The 18,732-nt window shown below is 42.8% G+C and overlaps 1 protein-coding gene across 8 annotated transcripts in view; it reads right to left on the bottom strand.

Annotated features, from left to right (window-relative positions):
* Positions 1 to 7,111: 7,111 nt before the first annotated feature.
* LOC106577048 (pleckstrin homology domain-containing family A member 1) overlaps positions 7,112 to 18,732 on the bottom strand; it is a 30,579-nt gene continuing 18,958 nt past the window's right edge. For 2 of the 8 annotated variants that reach the window (XM_014154735.2, XM_045700868.1), the window contains exons 6-12: positions 18,287 to 18,418; positions 18,006 to 18,146; positions 17,816 to 17,884; positions 14,287 to 14,351; positions 14,134 to 14,197; positions 13,897 to 13,986; positions 7,112 to 9,086 (exon numbers count right to left, since the gene is read on the bottom strand). In XM_014154735.2, coding sequence (XP_014010210.2) covers positions 8,736 to 9,086; positions 13,897 to 13,986; positions 14,134 to 14,197; positions 14,287 to 14,351; positions 17,816 to 17,884; positions 18,006 to 18,146; positions 18,287 to 18,418 — 912 coding nt within the window. In that variant the 3' untranslated portion in view covers positions 7,112 to 8,735. Of the gene's footprint in view, positions 9,339 to 11,975; positions 12,157 to 13,430; positions 13,502 to 13,896; positions 13,987 to 14,133; positions 14,198 to 14,286; positions 14,352 to 17,815; positions 17,885 to 18,005; positions 18,147 to 18,286; positions 18,419 to 18,732 lie in introns of those variants that run through there. The other 6 variants (XM_045700872.1, XM_045700871.1, XM_045700874.1 and 3 more) reach the window with 6 other exon arrangements.

Raw genomic sequence — 18,732 nt, 5'->3', positions numbered from 1 at the left:
CAGACAACATGTAACCACACCAGTCCAGGGCCTCCACATGTTACATGTTGCGTTTATACTTTTGGAAAGCTGATATTCTGAGCAAGCCATGAAAAAAGTATTGAACAGAATATGGAATAATATGACCTTGGCATCCCGTAGTCCGAACCATCAACATAAACATTTAAAGTTTGTTCACAGACTGTATTTATACGAAGGAAACGCTTTACGATGAAATTGGCCCCAACTTCCAACTATTCACAGTGTCTCCTAAATCAGGTAGGCACATTCCTCCATATGATGCGGGAGTGCCCTGCATTTAAATGCTCCTGGGGAAAATTACAAAGTAAATATTCAATGCTTTGCATCTATTATTTACTTAACAATGATACTGTAACACTTTAAATATCTCAAACAATCAGAGATGATTACTGCTGGCAGGCAGCACAGCCACAAAAATGATGTTGGCTCTTAGATGGAAATCACCTCACTCTCTCCCAATTCGCCAGTGAATACAGGTACTGTTAGAAGTTATAACGTTAGAATTATCAACAGCAAGAATGAATTGTGCTAGTCAAGGAACAATTGAGGCCTGGACAAATATACTTGACTCTGTAAAGAATAATCTCAGCTAAAGCCCAACACATACATTACATACAAAACATATAAAGTATACACTGAGTGTACTGTACAAAACATTATGAACACCTGCTCTTTCCATGGCATAGACTCACCAGGTGAATCCAGGTGAAGGCTATGATCCCTTATTGATGTCACCTGTTAAACTCGTATATATTTCTTAAATGTTTTTATTTAAATTTTAAAGTGGCAGCCTACGGGTCCATGTTTTATAAACGTGTCATTTGAAGTGGATAATGTACCTGTAAACCCCCCCCCCACAACAAAAAAGAACAACTACAAATGTGGTCCCTAAAACATGTTTGCCTTTATACTATCTCTCTAAACATTTAAATGTAGCTGTTTAGATAATCCATTCACGTATGTGTGTGCCATCATAACATTGCTCAGGATGAACTAATATGATAATTCCCCAACAAATAGGAAGCTATACATATAGACCGCCTACAGCAGAACAAATCACAGGCGGTCATGAAGCATGAATAATTCTGGATTCTGGATTTTCAGCCCTAAACATGCTGTTTTTTACTGTTCCCTATATGACTTAGTCACTCTTGGCAACTTACTCAACTCATATAATCGGGCAACAAAAACAACAGAGAGGGAGGGTGTGAGGCGTTCTAGGATTGCTGTGGGTTATAAGCCATTTATAAAATAATTAGTTAACTCAATCTTATTTAAAAAAGTACACAATTTGCCCATTCATGAATAATTTAATGTGCGGTCAGAAACTAAATCAAAAGAAACCAATATTTGAGGGGAACTTGGGTGAGGATGAATCATTACCAATTTTGTAAGCAAAGCTAACATTCAAAGCTTTTTCATTCAACCAACATTGTTCATAAGATCATTAGCAAACTGCTTTTTGTGGTATTCTAACAGAAAGCTTAAGCTGGTTTCTGAAGTTGTACAAATTAAAGACTAAACATATTGCTCTTATTAGACGAAATATAGGCCAATTTCTAGCATGAAAAGCATGAATTCCAATGTTATAGCTAGTGGCTTATATACTGTAGTGTAGCGAACAACAAATCTCTGTCAAGTTGGATGCCTGTGGTGGGCTGTAAAAGATCCAGTAAACAGTGGACCAATGAATCACTGCCATAAACTATGATTGGTTATGGGCCAGGGATATTTTAATGACTATGGTTTAATGAGTTGGTTGGACCAATACTCAGGGTCCAGGCATTGAGATGGAGGTTGTCTGAGGTCCCTTGTGGTGCTATGGGGTTTGTCTAACATGCTCCTCCCATAACCAAAGGGGTACTTAGTGAGGAAAGCACAGGGATGGAGAGGGTCCTATTTTCATAATGGTTTTCACTTTGTCTTGCATTGAAAGGGTGAGGGTATGTGGAACAAAAGTGACACTGGAGTTCATGAGGTTTGGTGTTGTAAACACTCTTCCCATTTGAATGTAAAGCTTTGGAGGACAATGGCATGTTGGGAAAATGACATGGCAACCTTTAAGGTCAACATCAACCCATTAAAACATATTCAGATGAAAACAACCTGCTTTAGGTTACACCCTAATAAGTTAAAGAAGACGAGATTTGTCTTGTTAACTTGGACCCATTGTTGATGTGATCTGTATGATTCCGAATGAGCAAATGCAGAGGTCTCTCTAGGGCCAAACTGCCACTATATTAGTCAAATCAAATTTTATTGGTCACATGCACATATTTAGCAGATGTTATAATCTAAAATTAATATAAATATATAAATATTAGGACGAACAATGTCGGAGGGGAATTGACTAAAATACAGTAGAATAGAATAGTGTATACATATGAGATGAGTAAAGCAGTGTGTAAACATTATTAAAGTGACTAGTGTTCCATTATTAAAGTGGCCAGTGATTCCATGTCTATGTATATAGAGCAGCAGCCTCTAAAGTGCAGGGTTACGTAACCGGGTGGTAGCCGGCTAGTGATGGTTATTTAATAGTCTGATGGCCTTGAGATAGAAGCTGTTTTTCAGTCACTCAGGACCCGCTTTGATGCACTTGTACTGACCTCACCTTTTGGATGATAGCGGGGTGAACAGGCCGTGGCTCGGGTGGTTGATGTCCTTGATAATCTTTGTGGCCTTCCTGTGACATCGGGTGCCGTGGGTGTCCTGGAGGGCAGGCAGTGTGCCCACAATGATACGTTGGGCAGACTGTACCACAATCTGGAGAGCCCTGTGGTTGTGGGCAGTGCAGTTGCCGTACCAGGCATTGATACAGCCCGACAGGATGCTTTCAATTGTGCATCTGTAAAAGTTTGTGAGGGTCTAAGGGGCCAAGCCAAATTTATTCAGCCTCCTGAGGTTGAAGAGGCACTGCTGCGCCTTCTTCACCACACTGTCTGTGTGGGTGGACCATTTCAGATCGTCAGTGATTTGTACACCGAGGAACTTGAAGCTTTCTTCCTTCTCTACTGCGGTCGTCGATGTGGATAGGGGCATGCTCCCTCTGCTGTTTCCTGAAGTCCACGATCAGCTCCTTCGTTTTATTGACGTTGAGGGAGAGGTTATTTTCCTGGCACCACTCCTCCAGGGCCATTACCTCTTCCCTGTAGGCTTTCTCGTCATTGTTGGTAATCAGGCATACTACTGTTGTGTCGTCTGCAAACTTGAGTTGGAGGCGTGCGTGGCCACGCAGTCATGGGTGAACAGGGAGTACAGGACGGGGCTGAGCAAACACCTTTGTGGGGCCTCTGTGTTGAGGATCAGCGAAGTGGAGGTGTTGTTTTCTACCTTCACCACTTGGGGGCGGCCCGGCAGGAAGTCCAGGACCCAGTTGCACAGGGCGGGGTTCAGACCCAGGGCCCCAAGCTTAATGATGAGCTTGGAGGGTACAATAGTGTTGAAGACTGAGCTATAGTCAATGAACAGCATTCTTACATCGGTATTCCTTTTGTCCAGATGGGATAGGGCAGTGTGCAGTGCAATGTCGATTGCATCGTCTGTGGATCTATTGGCGCGGTAAGCAAATTGAAGTGGGTCAAGGGTGTCAGGTAAGGTAGAGGTGATATGATCCTTAACTAGCCTCTCAAAGCACTTCATGATGACAGAAGTGAGTGCTACGGGGCGATAGTCATTTAGTTCCGTTACCTTTGCTTTCTTGGGTACAGGAACAATGGTGGACATCTTGAAGCAAGTGGGGACAGCAAACTGGGATAGGAAGAGTTTGAATATGTCCATAAACACTCCAGCCAGATGGTTTGCGCATGCTCTGAGGATGTGGGCTAGAGAGGCTGTCTGGGTCCAGCCAGACTTGCGAGGATTAACACGCTTAAATGTCTTACTCACGTCGGCCACGGAGAACGAGAGCCCACAGTCCTTGGGAGCGGGCCACATCGGTGGCACTGTGTTATCCTCAAAGCGGGCGAAGGCGTTTAGCTTGTCTGGGAGCAAGATGGTGTTTTTTCCCCCTTTGTAATCCGTGAGTGTCTGTTGTCCCTGCCAACAGTGGTGATTTTAGCATGTAAATCTTGGTGGGGCAAAAAAAATATGTGGCATGCAAGGCCACTACACAACACTAAACAATACATTATTGCACTATAACGGTGACAAACGGTGCCCACAAACTGTAAAGCTGTCCCAACAGCAGTCCCAACACCTTACCACTGCTACACCTGGCTATCAGCAGAGCCTTGTCTGGCAGCGAAACAGTTCATTCAGCCTCATTTATTGCCTTTTAAAAAAACATAGCTGATTTGGCTGACTTGCTTAAACAAATGTGGTTTGTACTGACAATTAAGATGTACAAACTACGGCATACGGGGACAACAAGCTGTAATTTCGATTAAGACATTAATGAGAAAGTTAGGACGGAAGTAGTCAATATAACTATTTGTTCAGCACTTTTGAAATGTACAGCGACAGAATTCAGAACATGGATGTTCTCCCTGTACACCAAGTCAGAACCGTAGGATAAATAAAGGGGGCATATAAGCAGACAATGAAAGCTCTTACAATATTCGATGATTACATTTCTCTAAAACAGGTTATAGGCTACATGTACACCACCAAGTCAGAACAGTAGGAGAAATTAAGAGGGGATAATAGACCAAATTATTAGGGTGAGGAATATGGGCTAATATCAGCTTACTACACAACATACACTTAGTATTACTTTCTTAGCTATGTACTATGCCAGGGAGTATACATATCTCCCTGGCATAGTACATCATTTATGCAGCAGCATACAAGACATTTTTGGACTCACCTTGTTGTGCTGTGCTCACTTGAACAGGAAGGCAACATCTGGCATTCTCTGGAATTATGGTGCTTTCAAGACAATTGGGAACTCTGAAAAAAGGTTGAATCATGATGACATCATTGATCTTCAGGTCGTAGCTCTAGAAACATGCCCGAGTTCCCGATTTACAATTCCGAGTTGGATGACTGTTCAAAACGTATTTTCCCAGTCTGAGCTATTTTTTCCCCCGAGTTCCCAGTTGTCTTGACTCACTGAAGTCTGAGATTTCCCAGTTCCGAGTTAACAGTTGTTTTGAGCGCAGTACAAATCATGCTTCATTGACAGCATGGCCAATGTTGAATGTTTATAATTTTAAACTTGGAAAAAAGACCCTTAATCCCAGACTTGGACCACACAGCCACTCCACTGAATCGCACGCTCTTCTTGAACTGCACTGTTGGTTAAGGGCTTGTAAGTAAGCATTTCACAGTAAAGTCTACACTTGTATTTGGCGCATGTGATAAATAAAGTCTGATTTGATTAGATTTGATTGCTTTGCAATGCTTGCAGTTAGACACTGATTCGTTCCAAACCACTTTGTGTTGAATTTGCGATTTCCAACTTGTTGTGTAATGTTTATGTCCAATGGTCGATGAGCACCGATACGTTTTATCTATCATTTCTCTTCATTATTTCTCTTCATATGACAAGGATTAAAAAGGATTTGCCAGTAGATTGTCGGCTTGATTCATGATGATGACTGCTAGCTAAGATTTTGAAAGTATGATGTTGACACGATCAGTCCAATCAAAGCTACAGTAGATATAATGTGATTTTGCGTAATTTTATCTGTGGCCAATGACCTTACCTTGAGCCTTCTAGGATGGGCACTTCTAATGTAACTCTTCGGCAGCACCCAAGGGGCTTGAATTTTTTTAGCTCTACCCTTAGACACGGCGGTGACGTAGTGTCACCATGAGTGACAGAACACTGAGCCAATCACAGCGCAAGTAGACATTACCAACACCCTACGCTCCGTATTTCCCACTGGCTGCCCCACCACCACAGAAAGCACTGGGCTAGGCTGAAACACCTGCATTTTGGAGCTGCCTTTCTCAAGAAAGAAAAAAAGAGACCATGTTTGCTGTATGCGGCTTCATTAACTCAAGGATTCTTTTTTGCATTATTTGCAAACTGATATGTGACACTGTTGCAGGCCAAAATAACATGAAAAACAGGCAAGCCCCCCAATTTTTTGTATAATTTTTTTTTTTACTAAAATGTGGGGAGCCCCACCTGCCCTAAATGACAGGTCGCCACTGCCTGCCACATACGTCTCGTGTCTGATGCGTTGAATTGCGACTCCACTTTGTCTCTGTACTGACATTTTGCCTGTTTGATTGCCTTACGGAGGGAATAACTACACTGTTTGTATTCGGCCATATTCCCAGTTACCTTTCCATGGTTAAATACGGTGGTTCGCGCTTTCAGTTTTGCGCGAATGCTGCCATCTATCCAGTTTCTGGTTTGGGTGGGTTTTAATAGACACCGTGGGAACAACATCCCCTATACGCTTCCTGACGAACCCTAGTCACCGTGTCCGTGTAAACGTCAATGTTATTCTCTGAGGGTACCCAGAACGTATCCCAGTCCGTGTGATCAAAACAATGTTGAAGCCCAACAAAAGTCACTGTTGCTGGCCAATAAAAGCATATACAGACTGGGCTACCTCACCCACTTCTTACTGGCCCTGAGTCAATCCAGATGTAGTCGTTTTTGTTTTCCACAAGCAACCGTATGGCATCATCATTGGTCACTGTGGGACCCCATTCGACTAAACACAACTCATACCACCACACCCTGTTTAGACTTGACAGGTCAATGATTGGACACACAGATAATGCTGACTGACCATCATTACCAAAGTTCAGGCTGTATAGGAGTGAGTCAATAGTGGCATTTCCACCCTGGGAAGAAAGTTAACTGTTTACATTTCACCACCAGGGGGCAGAGTAGTCATACAATTAAGTGTGAGGCTACGTAAGAGCTGTTAAACCATTTCTTAATATTTAGCAGTTTATTCCAGTTTTTTATGCATTCATAGAATTGTCTGCTTTATCTGGATTTAGTCCTTGATTTTATTTCAAAATGTGTTAATTAATGACCAGTGGGAGTTGTATGAGCAACTGCTCATCTTGATTGAACTGATTTGCAATAATTAAATCAACACATGAACATTTTTAAAGTATTTCTTTCAAGTCATCCACATAATAAATAGCCACATAATTAAAATCTAGTACACAAGACAAAAAGGGTTAGAATAACTTTTATTTTTATAGAATTTATGGCACTTTAGCAGCTATATGGTTTTGCAAAACCACTACTGAGAGCTATTGAAATAAGACCTTTGAGTTGTATTGTTGGGTTAACCTCCACTACCTGGCAATACAGGCACAGGGAAGTTCAAACGGAAATATACATCTTACCACATAATTTTACAACATAAAATAAAACCATCCCATAATAAACTGTTGAACAAAACCAATGTTTTCACACACACACACAAAACAGCAGCTGTCATTGTCATAACTCAACAAATAGGGCAGCAGTCACTAAAATGGTTGAAGCCACTGTACAGTATACAGGTCTGAAGAGGTCAGGCAGGTTTGGTGACCAGTATTTATTTAAACATCATCTCTGCAAGACACTCTGGCCATCCCTTCCCTAGTAGTGACTGCTGTTAACTTTGGTCCCGTACTGAAGCCACCTTTACTCTGTCGCTCAACTCACTCCCCCACTGAAATCCTATTGGTACAAATCCGAAGATAACCCCAAAACAGTACCCTGCAGGATTAGGCAAACATCCGTGGATCGTTGCACGAAATGAGTGCCTGTTGCTTCCCTTTGAAATGTTAAGTAAAAATTGTGCACCAACATCACATTTAAGTCTGTTCAATTAAATGAAGTAGCCTTTAATATAGACCACACAAAGAATACAATAAATCAGATTTTTTGCATCTGAATAAAGACTTGCTAAAGTTGAAAATGTGACAGAATGCTAAATAAAAGTGAAATAAATGTTTTTTTTTTCTACCAATTTATACTTCTCAAAAAGGCAGAATTGGTGGAACGACCCACATGGCTTGCTTTGGAGCTGCACAGTCCTCTCGTACCAGTCCACAGTGTGTGCCAACAACTTTCTAACTGTAATATTATGGTGTGGATCTTCAGTGGGATTGTATGTAGGTTTTAAAATCAGATAAAGACAACGTTCAATAAGAACAACAGTGAATGTATGAAATGACCAGGCATGATTATTTCTGTAGCTTGACAACTATTCCCTCAGAGAATATAGCTTGCTCCCTTAAAATATACACTCATTAGCTCACAAATTGTTAACTTAATCTTTGTGTCTAGTCATGAGTTGCAGGTAAAACTCTTCATTACATTTTTTATCTAATTAAATCTAAATGAACATTAACGTTTCATCTGAGGTGGGAGAAAGTGGCAAATGACGAATCTTTGGCGTATAACTCAGTGTGAATCCCACCCTCCCTACACACACAGACACACAGCTGATTGCATGACTTTATGTATGTGCCCACAGGCCTCGACTTCAACTGAGCAGATGAATAACAATGAAACACCAGGAGAGAACGCAACCCCCTGTCCCTGAGTGACTTTCAACTCTAATATCTGACCAGGGTTGACTAGTTGGGTTAGGTAACATGAGATGGATGGAGGTCAGACATATTATACAGTCATTCACTTTGGCATGGAGTCCAGTTCCTGCTTTCTGCCATTTCTATCCAGATGACTTCCGGTCAGTTTGGTGGAGGAGACCAGCAGCCCCCTGGTTCTGCTTCTCTTGGTTATTCAAAAGCACTCCTCTCATTTCCTCCATTATCCCTGTTGTCACACATCATCTCCTAGTTTATGGGTAGGGGTCAGACTTCACTGACCGCAGGTCGGCAGGGTCCAAGTCAAGTGGGGGTTCTGGTGGGTAGCCCTCAAAGGTGCTGCACCGTCTCCATGGCGACTCGAGGGTGGTGGCAGCGGTCACTTGGACAGGCGTGTCTCCTGCAGTGACAGTCGGGCGTGGCTGGGTCGTGGCAGGAGGCTCATGAAATGCTCGCTGTCCCACGCCAGGCTCCGGGCGTGCACCGCCCGCGACAGCAGGGCACCCTGGGTAGGGTGGCACTGCAGATATGGGCGAGCGAGGGACGGGGGGCCCCGGGTGGCTGCGGTAGAATGTGGAAGGGGAGGAACAGCCACAGTACTCCTGCTGAGAGAGGACAGAGGGGTGTGTCCCACAGAATCACAGTCAGACAGGGACCAAGGGCGGTGACGAAAATCTAATTTGGAAAACAGTTGTGAATAGAGTCAGTTGCAGACTTGTGGTGTAGCGGCTGATGCAGCAGCAGTGGTAGTAGTAGCAGACAGTAGAAGTGCTGGTAAAGCTGTGACGGTGGTAGTGCAAGCAGAAGCAGTAGTGCTTGTTTTTTTTTAAATTAGTATTTTAATGTCATTTCACTCTCTGTAAAAACAAGAGGAGGTGAAGAATAAAGAAAGAACATATCAGTGACCAGTTGGTGGTGTTGTTACAGATCCGCCCCCTTTTTAAAATGTTCGCCTAAAATGACATAACGAAATCTAAGGTCAGGCCCTGAAGCAAGGATATGTATATTCTTGGTACCATCTGAAAGGAAACACTGAAGTTTGTGGAAATATGAAAGGAATGTAGGAGAATAACATAATAGATCTGGTAAAAGATAATACAAAGAAACCAAAAAAACTTCATTTTGTATAATCATCTTTGAAATGCAAGAGAAAGGCCATAATGTATTATTCCAGCCCAGGTGCAATGTAGATTTTGGCCACTAGATGACAGCAGTGTATGTGAAAAGTTCTAGACTGATCCAATGAACCATTTCATTTCTGTTCAAAATGTTGTATTAAGACAGCCCAAATGTGCCCAATTTGTTCAAAATTGTGCACTCTCCTCAAACAATAGCATGGTATTATTTCACTGTAATAGCTACTGTAAATTGGACAGTGCAGTTAGATTAACAAAAATGTAAGCTTTCTGCCAATATCAGATATGTCAATGTCCTGGGAAATGTTCTTGTTACGTACAACCTCATTCTAATCGCATTAGCCTACGTTAGCTCAACCATCCCGTGGAAGGGACACCAATCCCGAAGAAGGTTTTAAGGAGGGAGCAAGCCAAGTAGCACGTATTAGTTGTTAACCCAATCCATTCACCCAGCAAAAACAGTTTGTGAACCTAAATAAAAGAACACCTGATTGCCCATGCTGGCATTTCAAAATGCCCCCCCCATCAGTTCAAAATTATATGGAAAACATCACCAAAGTCATCATAATTCTGTACCATTAATTCAAACATGCAGCCGGACAGAGAACATGTAAAAATGTGCAGTACCAGCCGAAAGTTTGGACACCTGCTCATTCCAGGGTTTTTCCCCTTTACTATTTTCTACATTGTAGAATAATAGTGAAAACATCAAAACTATGAAATAACACATATGGAATAATGTAGTAACCAAAAAGTGTTAAACAATCTAAATATATGTTATATTTGATATTCTTCAAAGTAGCCACCCTTTGCCTTGATGACAGCTTTGCACACTCTTGGAATTCTCTCAAACTGCTTCACCTTGAAGGACTTCCCACATATGCTGAGCACTTGTTGGCTGTTTTTCCTTCAATCTGCGGTCCAAGTCATCCCAAACCATCTCAATTGGGTAGATGTGGGTGATTGTGGAGGCCAGGTAATCTAATGCAGCACTCCATCGCTTTCCTTCTTGGTCGAATAGCCCTTACACAGCCTGGAGGTGTGTTGGGTCATTGTCCTGTTGAAAACTAATGATAGTCCCACTATGCCCAAACCAGATGGTATGGCGTATTGCTGCAGAATGCTGTGGTAGCCATGCTGGTTAATTGTGCCTTGAATTCTAAATAAATCACTGACAGCGTCACCAGCAAAGCACCCCCACACCATCACACCACCTCCTCCATGATTCATGGTGGGAACCACACATGCGGAGATCATCCGTTCACCTACTCTGCGTCTCACATAGACATGGCGGTCGGAACCAAAAATCTCAAATTTAGACTTGTCACACCAAAGGACAGATTTCCACTGGTCTAACGTCCATTGCTCATGTTTCTAGGCCCAAGCAAGTCTCTTCTTATTGGTGTCCTTTAGTAGTGGTTTCTTTGCAACAATTCGACCATGAAGGCCTGATTCACGCAGTCTCCTCTGAACAGTTGATGTTCAGATGTGTCTGTTACTTGAACTCTGAAGCATTTAGAGGTACCTACCTGCAGCAGAGGTAACTCTGGGTCTTCCTTTCCTGTGGTGGTCCTCATGAGAGCCAGTTTTATCATAGTGCTTGATGATTTTTGCGACTGCACTTGAAGAAACTTGAAATTTTCCTTGAAATCCTCGAAGTCCTTGAAATTTTCCAGATTGACTAAACTTCATGTCTTAAAGTAATGATGGACTGTTGTTTCTCTTTGCTTATTTGAGCTGTTCTTGCCATAATATGGACTTGGTCTTTTACAAAATAGGGCTGTCTTCTGTATACCACCCCAACCTTGTCACAAAACTGATTGGCTCAAACGCATTAAGGAAAGAAATTCCATAAATTAACAAGGCACACCTGTTAATTGAAATGCACGCAAGGTGATTACCTCATGAAGCTGGTTGAGAGAATGCCAAGAGTGTGCAAAACTGTCATCAAGGCAAAGGGTTGCTACTTTGAAGAATCTCAAAATAGAATATATTTTGATTCGTTTAACACTTTTTTGGTTACTACATGATTCCATGTGTGTTATTTCATAGTTTTGATGTCTTCACTATTATTCTACAATGTAGAAAATAGTAAAAATAAAGAAAAACCCTGGAATGAGTAGGTGTGTCCAAACTTTTGACTGGTACTGAATGAGCAGTTTAATTGCATGACTTGAAGCAGGCCATTCAACAGAAACACCGACACCATAACGGCCTGTGTGTGAACAAACAAAGGGCTACGTGATTCTTCAGGTATGCTAGGTCGGTTAGTTCATGAGCTTCCGAGTGTACATACACAGAGGAAGTCATCATACACAACGCAAACAAACAGCTAAACAGTTATTTATGTCAAGATGATTGTGGTTTAGCTCCCAAAGATGAAGTTTATTCTCATTTTTTTAAATAAAGTTTGAAGTTAACTGGGTTATGCAAGTCGACGGTGTGAGAGAGTAAACAGAAATACAGGCAGCGGACAGGAAGTAGAACTAGAGACAGGCAGGATGTGAGACATCTAAGACAGGTACACAGCTGCAGGAGACTGCAGAGACACAGAGAGAGCGAGAGAGAGAAAGAGAGACAAGGAGAGTGTGAGAGCACATATGAAGTGATATAGACAGAAACAGGAAACAGGTTTGTACAAACATTTTTACACAACACATCTTAGAGAGGTAGCGTCCCAATTCTCCTGAAGTGTGCATTCATACACTCCCTCCCTACGACGCATTTAAAAAGCATTGGGTGTTTCCACCATATTGTCCTTTACTTTTAAATCCATCAGGGGAAGTGAACAAGTGCACACTAAGGTAAGATTCAAATCAGGCTGGCTCCATTATACACTCATTGAACAATCAATACGAAGACCATCAAAAGGGGAAACAAGTGATTTTATACCTTTTGTAAATTGTGCTTGTACCAGAGATGCGTTAGTACAGATTTCAAATGTGTGTGTGTGTGGTAAGGGTTTTCGAAGTTGCAGAGGGATGTTTAAAAAGTTTAGTCATCTTCAAATGGTAACAGAGCCACAATAGCAAGTTATATTTTATGAATTTAGTAGACGCTCTTATCCAGAGCGACTTACAGGAGCAATTAGGGTTAAGGTGCCTTGCTCAAGGGCACAGACACATTTTTCACCTAGTTGGCTCCTAGCAACCTTTTGATTACTGGCCCAATGCTCTTAACCGCTAGGCTACCTGCGGTTAAGAGCGGGATGAGTGGGTGTGGAAGTGAATGGGAGGCAGTGACTAGCTGCAAAGGTCCAGGGAAGTTAAAGGGATACTGGGAGATTGTGGTTCTACTTAGTCAGATGAACTCTTGGATACGATGTTTATGTCTCTGCGTGCTGTATGAAGGAAGTTAGCAGTAGTATTGTGAGCCAATGCTAACTAGCGTTAGTGTAATGATGAAGTCTACAGGTACGGTAGCATTGCGAAACTACCACAAACATCCCTTACACAGAGATCTAAAAATGTATCAACGAGTTCATCGGACTCTAAATTCCAGAATTTCGCAGTATCCCTTTAAGCTACATTAAATCAAGGGAATGAGTTTATGGGACTAACCCCAGAGCTGAGGTATAGCATGAACAGGATGACAGGAAAAGCAAAGAAGCAGAGGTAGAGGAGAGAAGGTCTGAGTTGGAGTTACAGAATGGGCAGCGGGGTGGAGAGGTTAGAGCCCACACAGGGAGGTCATTTACAGTTTTTAGGGAGGCAGAGTGGTGACTCTCCAGTCCACTCCAAGACATCAAAAACCAAAGGTTAGTGAAAAACAACAGTACAGAGAAGGAGCTTTGGGGAACAGGAGCTGACATACGTGCTGCACTCCCCGATTCGGGCCGTATACCTCTGTATACAGGGGTTCGACAGCCGTCTGGCTTGCCGCATCTGCAACAACACAGTGGACAGCTGGATTAGAGCAGGTTGGGAAGGGCCAGGCTTGCCCACAGTACAGGGGGAAAAGAGAGGGAGTGGAAGAGAAAAGAGGAGATGTGGCGACTGCATTGCCTATGCTGTGCCAGGGGGGCTAACACCTACAGTAGGAGGGGGACCAACCTCTACCCTCCGTAGTGAGTACAGAAAGTGACACATACTTTACACTCCTCCCTGCATCCCCACTGTTTGTGTGTGTGTGTGTTGGGCTGCCATGAACACGTGACACAAATAGAGAACAGATCAATTTGTGTTTCTACTAAGGACCAGACAGACGGGAGACTGAACATAAGAGCCAGATGGCATGCAGTAGCCCTATAACCCCAGTGACATGGTGGGTGGTTACGTACTGTGGCTGCAGATCTCCCAGGTCCCCGCAGGGCTACGATGGCCCCAGAGACAGCCTTGATCCAGCTGTGCATCTCCTCTGGACTGTCAGCCTGCAGGGAGAGAAGAGACAGGGGACAATGGGGCAAATTGTAAAGGGGGAGAGTCAGAGGTGAGAGAAATACATATACTGAGTGGGATATTTCTTAATATTAATCTAGACATATGTCATAGAAAAAATATGTTTAATCTCTTCTCACTTGAATGTAAAAGGTCCTAGATGTGGTGACAACCTCAAAGAGATTATCCCTCATCATGATGTCACTGGAAATACAAATATAAACAGTGATCAAAGTTACATGCAAATGTAGAGGCTTCCTTCAACCATGACAATGCTGAGAGTTGTGCAGTACCTCTGTTTGCACTCCTGAACTTTGTGGACGTCCTTCAATGGAATAATTCTTAGAGGGTCCTTCTCCTGGAGGGGGGGGAGGGGGGGCAAGAGAATTTAAGAACCCAAAATGTATAACGTGTGCTATAACTCAGTTCTGGCGACTTTTTAAAAGGACATTCTACTCCAAAATGACTGAAATGCTGACAATCTAAAATATAATGTCCACCTCTGGAAATGAGCTAAAGAACATATTGGTTAAAGTATTTGTAAAAAAAATATTAGAACATAGGAGGGGGAGCAACTCTACCCTCTAACCTTAAATCCATATTAGCAATAAGCATTATCACCTGTAGCCCTACTAATGCAGCATAGTGGCTATAAATAAATAGGCTGAAACATGGGGTTGCCTATCTGCATTTGCACTATTGGGCTAATCATTAATAGAGTCCTGCATCTGTTCGGATACCCATGTTCCCGTGAGTGAGCCATAACAGTTTTTTTTAAATTGCGCCGAAAATCCCCCCCTTCGCGTTCTTCATTGCTGCAACTTGCATGCTAGTTGAGATTTCTGCTCTTCACTCCGTTGTCAGTTTAGCCTACATTTCACTGATCTTAGTAGCAGAAAGCATTTTTATCTGCAGTTTTCGGTTTGGCTATTTGTTTCAAGTGTATGTGGCGGTTCTAGCTTGTATGGGCGAACCCCCCCTTCAGCGCCCGCGCCCGGGGGCACCCCGTGCAGATGCAACCCGTACCTAAATCCGCTTCTGATTTTGTATTAGTCTATAAATAAATCTCTTTGCCAAAATTCGTCATCTCTCCCGTGTCTTATTCGACTAGTATTTTTGAAAGTGTAAGGATAATAACTCAGCCATAGTTGTTCTGAAATGTGTATTGACTGGCAACATTTTACTCCCTCCTCTACGTTTAACATAACACACATACATTAAATGATTCATTTCGGTTGCCTATCCTGACGTGAAGTTTGTTCTATTGAAAGTATTTGACTGATATTTGCCACAGAAAGTATTTGATTAGCCACAAAAGTATGGAAATTAGAAGGGGGGATTCTGGCAGGGGGGAGATTTTCGGCACAACACCGGGAACTGTCCCTTATTTGTGTGGTGCTACAGTTTTCTAATTTGTCCACGCGCAGAGCTTATTTTGACTCTCCCCACGTGAGAATACGACACATTGCCAAGTTTACTTTGCCTGGATAGACTAACTCATGCAAAAATGTCTAAAGTAGGCCTAACCGGCAAAATACATTTTGATACGGGCTGCGCAAGTGAAATACCCAGTTTGGAAGCACAACGCCGGTCAGGGCTTTAAAGTGCGATCAATTTGGCCGAATATGCAACGAAATTGTTTGCAGTGCGACCAGGAGTTTTATTTTGTGCGCACTGTTCGACTATTCAAAATATTCTCAGATAATAATTGTTGTAATGTTAACCTCATCTGCCCATTCCTGCCATTTACAGGGTTACCATGGAGATGGTGATGATTTTACTAAACCAACCCCCCTCCCCACACACACCAATTTAGCTTCTCTTTCAACATGATGTTGCGTTACAGCCTTATTATAAAATAAATTACACACAATAACTCAATGACAAAGCAAAAACAGTTCATTTGAAATCTGAAATATCACATTCACATAAGTACTCAGACCCTTTACTCAGTACTTTGTTGAAGCACCTTTGGCAGCGATTACAGGCATGAGTCTTCTTGGGTATGAAGCTACAAGCTTGGCACACCAGTATTTGGGGAGTTTCTCCCATTCTTCACTGCAGATCCTCTCAAACTCTGTCAGGTTGGATGGGGAGTGTCACTGCACAGCTATTTTCAGGTCTCTCCAGAGATGTTCGATCGGGTTCAAGTGCAGGCTCTGGCTGGGCCACTCAAGGACAAAGCCACTCCGTTGTCTTGACGGTGTGCTTAGGTCGTTGTCCTGTTGGAAGGTAAACCCTCACCCCAGTCCGAGGTCCTGAGAAGGTTTTAATCAAGGATCCCTCTGTACTTTGCTCCGTTCATCTTTGCCTCGATCCTGACTAGTCTCCTAGTCCTTGCCGCTGAAAAACATCACCACAACAGGATGCCGCCACCACGTTTCACCATAGGGATGGTGCCAGGTCTCCTCCAGACATGACACTGGGCATTCAGGTCAAAGAGTTCAATCTTGGTTTCATCAGACCAGAGAATCTTGTTTCTCATGGTATGAGTCCTTTAGGTGCCTTTTGGCAAACTCCAAGAGGCTGTCATGTACCTTTTTACTGAGGAGTGGCTTCCATCTGGCCACTCTACCATAAATGTCTTATTGGTGGAGTGCTGCAGAGATGGTTGTCCTTCAGGAAGGTTCTCTCATCTCCACAGAGGACCATTGGGTTCTTGAGCACCTCCCTGACCAAGGCCCTTCTCCCGCATTTGCTCAGTTTGGCCAGGTGGATCCAAACTTCTTCCATTTAAGAATGATGAAGGTCACTGTGCTCTTGGGGACATTTAATGCTGCAGACATTTTTTGGTACCATTCCCCAGATCTGTGCCTTGACACAATCCTGTCTCGGAGCGCTACAAACAATTCCTTTGACCTCATGGCTTGGTTTTTGCTCTGACATGCACTGTCAACTGTGGGACCTTATATAGACAGGTGTGTGCCCTTCCAAATCATGTTCAATCAATTGAATTTACCACAGGTTGACTCCAAGTTGTAGAAACATCTCAAGGATGATCAATGGAAACAGGATGCACCTGAGCTGAATTTCAAGTCACATAGCAAAGGGTCTGAATACTTATGTAAATAAGGTATCTGTTTGGTTTTTTTATATATATAAATTTGTAAACATTTCTAAAAACCTATTTTCGCTTTGTCATTATGGGGCACTGTGTAGATTGATGAGGAAAATGTGTTATTTAATTCATTTTAGAATAAGGCTGTAATGGGGAAAAAGGGGTCTGAATACTTTCCGAATGCATTGTATATTAGATTCTGGGAATTCCCTCCCTATGGCACTCGTAACTTGAATGCTCCTCGAGAGGAATATTTCTCTCACATTGAACACACAAGCTGACTAGGTAAATAGATCAACTATTTTACAATGGGGTTGTCTGATTTTTCTATTCATTACTTGTTATGTTTGCAGAGGAAAAGTAAATGTGGACTGTTCTAGCCACTTCAAAGTGTGCCTTGGACAATTAAAAAAAAGTTCAATTTTTTTAATGCACTGGTCTTTTGGACTCCTTTTCTGTTGAGCAAAATGAACTTTCAAGGCCTTATTGATACAGTATTATTTGGAACACAAAGACGACAAGGGAGAAAGACTGTCCTTGGGCACTGTTGATGATAAATAGACATGCTGGAGAAAAATATGGGCAAGCATGGAAGCTCTTCGCTGAGTGTGTGTAGTAGGGCACATAGACAGGGACATGCTAGGACATGTGTAGCAGAGGCACAAGATTCCAGGAACATGAGGTGGAGCATGCCAGGACAAGCGAGTGTGTGTGAGTAATAAGTCATTCTAGTATGCTTTCCAGTGTTGATGAAAAGGACTTACCAGATCTGATTTGAAGTAACTCATTGAGTTCTCCTCCAGTAAGAAATATCTCCTTTTCCAATTCCTCATCTGGGTAAAAGAGCATAAAAACACACATTCCTTCTTCATTCTACTGCCCCCCTACTGTAACACTCCAGACCTCAAACTAAGAGCCCCCCTACTGTAACCCACTATAGTCCCCTGCACTCACCACAGCTCCCTGCTTCACACAATAGCCAGACTTGATGACCGTCTTGTCTTGGGTCGGCCTGCCCAGGAAGTATGGCAGCTGGTTGTGGGATCTATGCAGCAACTCTCGCTCGGAACCCTCCTGGCCCTCTCCCCTTTCCTGCTTTTGGGGGGGAAGGGGGGTACACCTGAGTTGTGTAGTCCCCTAAAAATGGTCTGCAGATGCTCAAACTATCAACTGCAACTCTACTGAAAATGAACTAGCTAGGGTTAGGGATAGATAGGGGGGCTGGCCTTGCCTACCTGCATCTGGGTTATGATGGGAACTCCCCCGATGATGTCAGTCCTGTAGGAGACCTGCTTCTTGGGTCCCAGGTTGTCCAGAAGGGCTTTCTGGGTCTCCACATTCTGTTGGCCATCATAGGACTTTGGCACCTGCAAGAGAAAATGGTGTGAAAAACATTCCTAACATGTACAGGATACCTTGATTCCTCCTGTTTTACTACTTTTACTGATTACTCCTGTTTCTAGCTCTGTGGTCAAACCAGTGACCTTTCGGTTACTTGCCCAACGTTCTAACCGTTAGGAGAGACCTTTCTGGGCGGCAGGTAGCCTAACAATAACCATCCTGCCAGTCACCCTCTTGACTATCACACACACAGGAAATCTTGAGATTTTACTCACTTTACTAAGACTCTATGACTTCAGTCATTAACAGGAAGTCATAGTTTTCTAAAGAGGACTAGGCT

This window comes from Salmo salar, chromosome ssa18, assembly GCF_905237065.1.
Source record: "Salmo salar chromosome ssa18, Ssal_v3.1, whole genome shotgun sequence".
NCBI classification, from domain to species: domain Eukaryota; kingdom Metazoa; phylum Chordata; class Actinopteri; order Salmoniformes; family Salmonidae; genus Salmo; species Salmo salar.
The sequence above is the reverse complement of the archived record's forward strand: the minus strand, read 5'-3'. Positions and strand labels throughout refer to the sequence as shown.